The sequence below is a fragment of the Leptonychotes weddellii genome, chromosome 4, assembly GCF_054177405.1.
Source record: "Leptonychotes weddellii isolate Sample4059 chromosome 4, ASM5417740v2, whole genome shotgun sequence".
NCBI lineage: Eukaryota > Metazoa > Chordata > Mammalia > Carnivora > Phocidae > Leptonychotes > Leptonychotes weddellii.
The window spans coordinates 88,356,698-88,365,858 of record NC_138372.1 but is presented as its reverse complement, the minus strand read 5'-3'; the positions used below and the strand labels follow the sequence as shown (position 1 = coordinate 88,365,858).

The 9,161-nt window shown below is 41.9% G+C and overlaps 1 protein-coding gene across 1 annotated transcript; it reads right to left on the bottom strand.

Moving 5' to 3' along the window:
* Window positions 1-578: 578 nt before the first annotated feature.
* On the bottom strand, window positions 579-8,612 carry AMPD1 (adenosine monophosphate deaminase 1). The gene is made up of 10 exons (XM_081815730.1): window positions 8,409-8,612; window positions 7,130-7,324; window positions 6,685-6,816; window positions 5,602-5,765; window positions 3,848-3,974; window positions 3,501-3,664; window positions 2,500-2,620; window positions 1,651-1,824; window positions 1,114-1,224; window positions 579-760 (listed from the first exon to the last, which is right to left on the bottom strand). The coding sequence occupies exons 1-10, from the start codon at window positions 8,595-8,597 to the stop codon at window positions 602-604; spliced, it is 1,536 nt and encodes a 511-aa protein (XP_081671856.1). The 5' UTR covers window positions 8,598-8,612; the 3' UTR covers window positions 579-601.
* Between the last annotated feature and the right edge of the window lie 549 nt (window positions 8,613-9,161).

The window sequence follows — 9,161 nt, the reverse complement described above, 5'->3', positions numbered from 1 at the left end:
GTCCTTACAACTAAGAATCCTTTTGCAAGATAAATTCTCCCTAAGTGTAATAGCTCATAAGTATGGATTTTCTATATTGGGCAGCACCTGTTTTTGTCTAAGAACGCCAGTCTTCTGTTGTATCCTGTCAAAAGGATGTTTCAATGGTCCAAGTGCCTCAAGCAAATTGCATTCTATAAACCCAAAGCCTACAGTCTCCCAATCGCAAGTCATTTGCTCAAATTTTTGTCCCGCCTCAAGTTATTATTAGTTATTAATAGTTTTTAAGGTGGGGCAAAAATATGAGCAAATGTGAGCAAATGTTTTGCCTGAAAGTCAGGGAGACTCTGGAGTCAGACAAGCCTTTATCCCCATTGCTACCACTCAACAGATGTGTCCTTGTGCAGGTTATTAACTTCACTAACTTCAGTTTACTCATCTTCCCCCAAATGAAGGTAATATTATCTACTTCATAAAGTGAAAATGATTAAGTGAAATAATGTCAGTGGAATAATATCTAGTATAATCATTGGCTTATAGTAGAGATTCAATAACTGGTAACTATTATTATTCATATTCTCCAATGAAAATCTCACCCATATTATTATTTGGTTTATTTAATTTAGTCTCCTGATTTAAGGCCTTCAGCAATTAAATTAAGTTCATAACACCAGGTTTCATAGCGATAGGCCATGCGGATTTGGGCAACATTTGTCTTCCTGATATCATTTCCAATAGGGCCATCTTCAAGGTAATTGTTGCCTAGGAACCTTGCTTTCTCCTGTAAGAGAAAAGGAAGCAGAATGATTGTTGTCTTTTTATCCTGAAATAGACTATAATTACATCTTCCACAAAGATTCCTTCCTTATCTTACTGACAAAAGGAAAAAATAAACCATTAAAAGCACTCATCCAGTGCCTCAATGTCCATGGTCTGCTGAGAAGTCAAGTGTCTATTTTTTGCCTTGCCAAAGGCATAGCCAGAGAGATAGAAGACTTCTTTCTAGTCCCTGTCCATAGTAACGGCATATGATTTGTGGGATAATTTTTCTACGTGTGTTTCCTCAACTATCTTTTCAGTACTCAGTTACCAGGTCCTATATGCAGAGGGGCAACCAGTCAAGGACAGGTCTACCTCATGAGAAATTCCACATTGCAGAACACTGTTTCTTGCCACTTCACACATATCACAGGTACTCAGCTTGAACACTTGTGCAGCAATGGCATATTCTTCCATTAGGGGCTCCTTGGATTATTTATTTAAATGAGGCAAAAAAGAAAGAAGAAAAAAAAAAGAGTGTATTAAAAAAAATAATAACATGCACCCAGCAGAAAAAGTACAGTGAAATCCCTTGATTTGACTTTTAAATTCTAGTTGGGCAACAGGGTCACCTGGGTGGCTCAGTCAGTTAAGTGTCTGCCTTTGGCTCAGCTCAGGATCCCGGATTCCCAGGATGGAGCCCCATGGGGGGCTCCCTGCTCAGCAGGAAGTCTGCTTCTCCCTCTTCCTCAGCTACTCCCTCTCACTCTGCTCTTCTCCCTGCTCATGTTCTCTCTCTCTCTCTCACTGGCTCAGTCTCTCTCAAATAAATAAATAAATAAATAAAATTCTGGATGGGCAACAACAGTCCCGCCAAATATGCTTGTATCACTCAAGATTCCATATACGTACCTTGGTGAAGTGGAATTGCATTGGGTCATCTGTCGACAGTGAGATCATTAGTCCCTTTTGGAGGAAATCTAAAAAAGGATTTTTGGCATATTCTAGAAATAAGCTGTTGTTACTTAATGGCGACATAGCGATGGGAATCTGGGCTAAGAAAAACAAGTACTGTAACACAGGACTCTGAAAAGAAAAAGTGAAAAACAGTATTTAAGGGTGTTGAAAAAGGGCTACAAACTAGAAGTGTTAAAACTCCATGATCTACCTCAAGTTTTAGCTTTCAACAAGATGATCATGTGTTCTTTAAATCCCTTAGTAAAGAAGAATAATAGTGTTTAAATGTAAATACTATTTAGAATAAATTTATTTGGGATCATCAATTTTCAGAAGCATTGAGTCAAACCAAATGTTTGAGTTTTAATTGCCTAAGTTAGATGGTCTGTCTCAGAGAAGAGACTTCACCTTGAAATAGTTGGGTTTTTGTTTTTTTTTTCTATGAGAAAGTTCTGACTCTCACAAGAGGCGTTTGAAAACATGCCATAACAAGAAATCTGGTGAAAACCAGTTTAAGGTAAGCCAAGCGCCTCTGAATTATCCCTTGTCAGAATTCTAAAATGGAAGCCCGAAGACGTGCATTCATTCATCCCTGCCACTAACTGGCTAGGTAATCTTGAGCAGCTCCTTTGACTTCTCTGGCCTCTGTAAAATGAACTGCACTTCATAACCTCAAAAATCTTTTTTGCTCTGCTTTCATTTGATGCCAGTGTTGATAATGACTTGTGACAAAATGATACGGAAAAAAAAATTACTCCTCTAGCTCCAATATAAAAAATACTCGAAAGAGAACCTCCAACTTACCTTTTTTAAATTCAGGCCATGAGAGATACTATCTGCGGTCATGAATGCGGTCATGAGGTGGGTGAGAGCCCCAGCTTCCCCACAGTGAGGTCGGAACAGGAACGTATTCATGCCTCGTTCCCTAGGGAAAGGGAATTGCCATATAATCACAGGTGGCTGACTGGGACCTGGCAGCAATTCTGGGCATGGAGTGATTTACAAGAAAATCAGGTAGAAAAAAAAATTAACGCTCTGTAAGGGAGTGGAGGCATCTAAAGGATTCAGTAAGACTGGCAAGTCCAAATCATAATCTGAATTCTTCCTGAACCCAGACTTCTGAAAAAAGAGGCAGCAAAGGATAAGAGGGTATGGAGGAAAAGTCAAGATCTGATTACCTTCAGTTTCAACAGGAAATTTACCAATATCACCATGTTCTCATTTCTCCTGCTCACGCTTTTGAGGGGGAAATGTTTCCAGAAAACGCTGTCATAATATTCCTCTGTTCCTTACCCAAGTATATCAAGAAGGGTAATATGTGGAGTTTTATACTACATTGCACAGTGATTAGTATCAATTCCTAAACTGTGGAATTTCAGGAACTGTGAAAGTTACTGAAGGCTCCAAAATGTCCATTCCTGCTACTAAATAAAGAAAGAAACCAAACAAAAAGACAAGGGAAAGAAGGGTCTGATTGGAGCCAGTCAGAAGCATCCCAGCAGTGCAGTGGGATGACCACCCAGGGCGCCAATGTCTGAGCAGAGGTGTGTCAAATAGAATCTTCTCCTTCTCCTGTGGCACCTGGGTGGTTCAGTTAAGTGTCTGCCTTTGGCTCAGGTCATGATCCCAGGGTCCTGGGATGGAGCCCCACAATCGGGCTCCCTGCTCATCGGGGAGTTTTCTTCTCCCTCTGCCCCTCACTCTGCTCTCGTACTCTCTCTCTCAGATAAATAAGTAAAATCTTAAAAAAAAAAAAAAAAAAAAAAGGAATCCTCTCCTTCTAGCTCCAGTACTCGTCTACTTACTTTCTCAGGCTGTTGAGCACCGCAATGTTTGCATACATGTAGTAGGCATAGTAGGTGTAAGATGGATTCTTTTCCATTGTCCACTCCTCGGGCTTGGGGCTCTTGGACGAGAACATGTGTCCACTGTGTTTGGACTCATCATCCACACTGTCGAAGCCAGTAATCTGTCCGGAACAGGGAGCCATGCAATGGGGTCAGTCCAACTGCAAGATCCCGGTCCTCAGACAAACTTTCAGCTCCCAAAGGCAAGGACCAAACGTCAGAGATAAGCAGCAAAAATGAATCACAGCTATGTGGGAGTCCTGGTTCATGCATAGCGACAGGAAGGCCTAACGGGTCATGCTTACATGGTTGAGGAAGACACTGAGGTCTGGGTGAGCTTGCGGGTTGATGGTGGCCTCAAACACTGGCATGAAAACATTCTCCAGCATCTTTCCAAAGTGTGGAAGGAAATTCTTAGATCGAAACACATCACTAGAGGCAAGAATGAAGAGAATTCAGGAGGAAAATATTTTTAGGATTGATAGCCCCTGTATGAGGGAACCAGAGGGCCAAATGCCTTGTTCAGGAAAAGACTGTGTCCATTCTAGGTACATTCTTTTTGGTTACCATAAAGAGGGATTCAGTTTAGAATGGGCCTAGAATACAAATTTCTTGCTGAACCAGTTGTCCTCATCTCTTCTACAAACCTTCTGTGGCAAAAATATTAACCTTCACAGCTAAGTGCAAATAGAAGATGAAGAGTATAGAAACAGTGTCACAAAAGATTCAGTGATTTATTTGTGGTGTATAAGATGGTGAGCATGAAATAGTTATTAAGAACACTTCTGGGGATGCCTAGGTGGCTCAGTCGGTTAAGCGTCTGTCTTCAGCTTAGGTCATGATCCCAGGGTCCTGGGATCGAGCCCTGCATCGGGCTCCCTGCTCATCAGGGAACCTGCTTCTCCCTCTGCCTGCCACTCTTTCTCTCTCCCTCTGACAAATAAATAAATAAAATCTTAAAAAAAAAAAAGAACACTTCTGATATGGTGTAGCCAGAGACAATCTAACAAACTCTAATAGAGCACTCAGTATATGCCATTCACTCTTTTAAGCGGCCAGAAATATTAGTGAATTTAATCCTCATAACAACTCAATATATTAGGTACCTTTATGACCCTATTTAAAAAAAAATCTTTTTAAGCAAGCTCTATGCCCAAAGTGGGACTTGAACTCACCATCCAGAGATCAAGAGGCGCATGCTTTACTGATTGAGCCAGTCAGGTGCTCCCATTTTAAAGATGAGGAAACAAAAGCACAGAGAGCTCATGAAACTTGCCCGAGGTCACACAGCTAGTAAGTAATAGAACCGGGATTCAAGTATTGCCGGTCTAGGTCCAGAGTCCATGCTCCTAACTACCACAGCTACTGCCTCTCTGTATAAGGATATAATACAGGAAGTTCTACCCCAGTCAAAAAAGCTACTTTTTTTGGCTAAAGAGACAGGAAGAAAACTCCTGCATTGTCAGAGCACACAGAACACGGGGCAGGTGGCCAGAAAATATATAAACACTTAAGTTCGATAAAAGATCAATGATACTGACCATCCCTGAGGGCAATGAGTAATTAGCAGGTACTAATACCTTTGATAAATACTCATTGATTATGGAGAACTTGAGCACCTGTGGATGAGACAATTGGCAGATGGTGTTAGAGGTTCTGATACAAGAAAGCTACATCCCAGTACAGATAAGAATGGGAAAGAATGAACTGGACACAGAGAGGAAGACCAAGAGAAAGAAAAAAATAGAATAAAGTGTACATAGTTCTTATCCTAGCTAAGTTTTAAATATTCTCAGTGAGTTATTTTGTGATCTGCATAAAGTCCTGTGTTTTAAAAAAACAAAACCAAAAAACCTGGTTAGAGAACTGAACTGAAATGATCTTCTTAACTCCTGTCTCTGGTCAAGAGTGCTGAACCTGGAGTGGACAAAACCAGGACCCAGTTCTGAGTGCCGCTATAACAAAGCTTATTGTGACTGCATATTCCTCGTTCGTGTGGAGGAGGTCTGACATGTGGGATGAAGCCAGGCTTTAGGGTCTCCGATGGGGAGGTACGTACTAGATCCTGGGGACCTGGATCATCCAGGTCATGTTGGGGCAGTAGATGCGGTTACGGACAAACCAGCTGGACAGTTTGCTCCATTCATCAGGACTGCGGCCGTAGATTGACAGGCGGGGCTCGGCGTGCTGGTACTTGGCCTCCACCAGGTCTGCACCTACCTCCTGCAAAGCCAAGAGAGGAATCCAAAGCCAGGAATTCCCACAAGTCCCTCAGGGGTCTAAACCTGTGGGGTCTAGGGAGTGGAGGTAGGTACTAAGAACAGAGCATATGTGAAAGGAAGCCAGAGGGAAACTCTTCCAGGTTAAGATCTGAGGAAACTGAGGGGCACCTGGGTGGCTCAGTCTGTTAAGCGTCTGCCTTCGGCTCAGGTCATGAGTTCAGGGTCCTGGGATCGAGTCCTGCCCGCGTTGGGCTCCCTGCTCAGTGGGGAGCCTGCTTCTCCCTCTCCCTCTGCCCCTGTTCCTGCTCTCTCTCTCTCATGTGGGTGCTCTCTCTCTCTCTAATAGATAAATAAAATCTTAAAAAAAGATCTAAGGAAATTGAGAGATGAGGGGAATCTAATCAGTAAGAGATGGATAAGACATAAAGGAGTCTAGAGAGTGAAAAAGTCAGACAAGGGATGATGAGTTATCCTATCCAAGTACCTGAAAAAGACATTCAGTTTTTCTTACACCTCCTACTTGCGAAAACACACATCTCCCAAGTCCACCATGTCATTCCTGTGTCCTAGTGCTCAGGCCATGAAGATGAGAGTGGATTCCGATCCCACCTCTTTCCAGGCTTACAACTCCCAGAGCCCAAAAAGAGTCCTTAGTCAGTCCCAAATCCACACCCTCAGCTTCTAGGAATAGAAGTGTTTTAAAATCATTTGAGTGGACATTTCCAAAGAAATTCTTATATTCATTTCTGTGGTGCTTGGCCCCAGGGATAGCACAGTTCCTGCTTCCTTCTTCTCCCTCTTTTCCCTCCCTCCCTCCTTGCTTCCTCCTCTCTTCTCTGCTTCCTACCTTTCCTCCCTCTCATCCTCTCCCTCCTCAAGAACAAGTCCAGGTACCATAGATCTGGTTGGTTCCTCCTCACCTTGATAATAGTGGCAAAATATTCTCCATCAATATAATTGTCTGTCTTTAGGTAGAGGTCTCGTAGTTCACTTGCTCCTACAGGATTGTATTTGTCATTGAACTTATCAAAACGCTGGAAGGTCTGGCGTCCCTGAATCAGGAAACAGGAGCTCAAGTGTATCATTATACATAGGACATATGTATAATGGGACATATGGGACATAGAGAGCTAGGGAATGGCCACCAGGAACAGGAGCCTGGGAACAGGGGGACGGGTTGGTCTCCAAGAATGGAATCTGGGACAGTTGACAACGAGTGAACCTCAAAATTATCTGTGGGTGCTTTCAGCCAGCATGGTCAGCCGACATGGTTAAGAGGGCTCTGAGAAGGGGGGAGTTTGTAGGAGAAAGGCCTGTGAGGTTCTCAGTATGAGCATGAAACTGACATAATCTTTTTCAACCTACAGCATGGACATCCAGAGAATCAACAGTCAGGTCGTAGGGATGCATTTTTAATTTGGCAAAAAGTTCCTTTAGGGTCAGATTTTTCTCCTTAGTGCTATGGACCACTCTGTTAGCATCAATCTGGTAAGATTTCTTAATAAAGCGCAGCAGATGTTTCTGGTTCATGCAAGCAGCTGCATGGATGTGGGTGTCCACCTGTGTGTACATTCAGAGAAAGAAAACCAACAATCAGCCTTAGTCATGCTGCTCTGTTAGAGAGTGCCTGCACACCCCACTGAGGCAGGAGAAAGGAATAAATAGAGGGGTATGACTTGACAGCTGGTAAACGTGGCCCAGCCGAAAAGAACCCATAGCACCTCTTTGTACCCTTGCAAGAATGTGACAGGTTAGGTGGATGTGATAATAAAGCCCATTTCTCTTGGCTATCTGTACATCCAATTTACTCCCTACATTTGATCAACACAAAATTCTTAGGGACCATTCTCCACCCCCGAAATGAAGTAGCTACCACAGCTTTCACCCCGAAGGGAGAAAGGATGGAAATCATGAAGCCGTGGCCCAGTGATGGCATTTATGAGTTGGGTATTTTTATGATTACTATTTTATAAGCTAGAAATTTGATAGATTAATTTAGCCATGGTTATACAGGTGGATTACTATTTTATAAGCTAGAAATTTGATAGATTAATTTAGCCATGGTTATACAGGTGGCTGAGCCAGGATTTGGTCCCAAATATCTGCTCGTATATTATCTATCCCCACTTCCTGCCATCACTTAAATGGTCAGAACACATCTTGGAAGTGTTTCTAAGTTGATTAGTTTTCCATAGTCCTTAGTGCATTTGATACTCATAGTCCTCTCGTGAGCTAGACTGAGCAGATGTATTTCCCAATTTTACAAATGAGGAAACTGAAACTCAGAAATATTTAATCACTTCCCCCAATATCTTAGAGTCAGGAAGTAGAAGAAAAAGGACTAGAATAAAGATCTTCCAAATCCTCGAATAGCAGTTTTTGAGATTTCATTTGTTTTTGTTGTTTTTTTTGTTCATGATCATCATAACTTTTTGTGGCAAGAATGTGGTAAACCTTTCTGTGTGGAAAACAATAGAAATGGCATTTTAACCTTTTAGAATAATTCATCTATGTTCACTAAATCCACTGAACCTGCAGGAATCTTACGGTAATCAGAGAAACAGTATCTTTCTTGTACCACTCAAGAACTAATTGGGTTGATGTTTTTGCCCAGCAGTGACCTCTGAGCAGTGACAATGTTTACCTTCCTGCAGTTATAAAAATCTCGGTGGGGGTTGTTCTTCAGCTCCTTTAACTCATCCATCTCGTTGAGCATCTCATGCACCTGGAACTTGGAGGAGAGGAACTTCAGGCGCCGGTGGGTATAGGTCTTACTGTGAAAAATTAAATCACATAATTCTGAAACATTCAGACAATTAAGGAAAATAGACATGATTTCAAAACCATCAGGACCCTTATTACCTATAGGAAGCAATTACTGGAACAAACATTTCAGTTTGCAGTTAATCTCACTTGAAAAGTATTGGGCTCCTGGAGCTCAATCTTTTCATCAAAGTTGGACAGAATAATGGAGGAGGATTTGGGAAGGCATTTAAAAGCCAGGGGAGAGGGGCGCCTGGCTGGCTCAGTTGGAAGAGCATGTGACTCTTAATCTCGGGGCTGTGAGTTCGAGCCCCACATTGGGTGTAGGGATTACTTAAATAATAATAATAATAATAATAATAATAATAATAATAATAATAATAAAAAGCCAGGTAAGACAATGTTGCTCAAGGCTAAGGGCCCTGGCTTTGGATTTGGCAGATTCGGGCTTGAATCCTGGCTCAGCCAGCTGTGTAACTTTGGGCACATTACTTAACTCATCAAAGTCTAAGCTTATAAAACTGCAATTATAAAAATACCCACCTCAGAGAATGATGATGAGGAGGGAGGAAATAATGTACATAAAGTGTTTCACATAGTATCTGAACATAGTAAGTACTTAGTAAATACTCAT

Excerpts from the sequence above, each read along its gene's own strand:
- AMPD1 (XM_081815730.1), bottom strand. The coding sequence starts at position 8,597 with ATGTCTATTTTCCTTAATTGTCTGAATGTTTCAGAATTATGTGATTTA. Across the intron at positions 6,817-7,129 it reads ATTCTCTGGATGTCCATGCT|GGACGCCAGACCTTCCAGCG; the intron begins GTAGGTTGAAAA and ends TTCCTGATTCAG. Across the intron at positions 3,975-5,601 it reads ATCCAGGTCCCCAGGATCTA|TGATGTGTTTCGATCTAAGA; the intron begins GTACGTACCTCC and ends TCTTGCCTCTAG.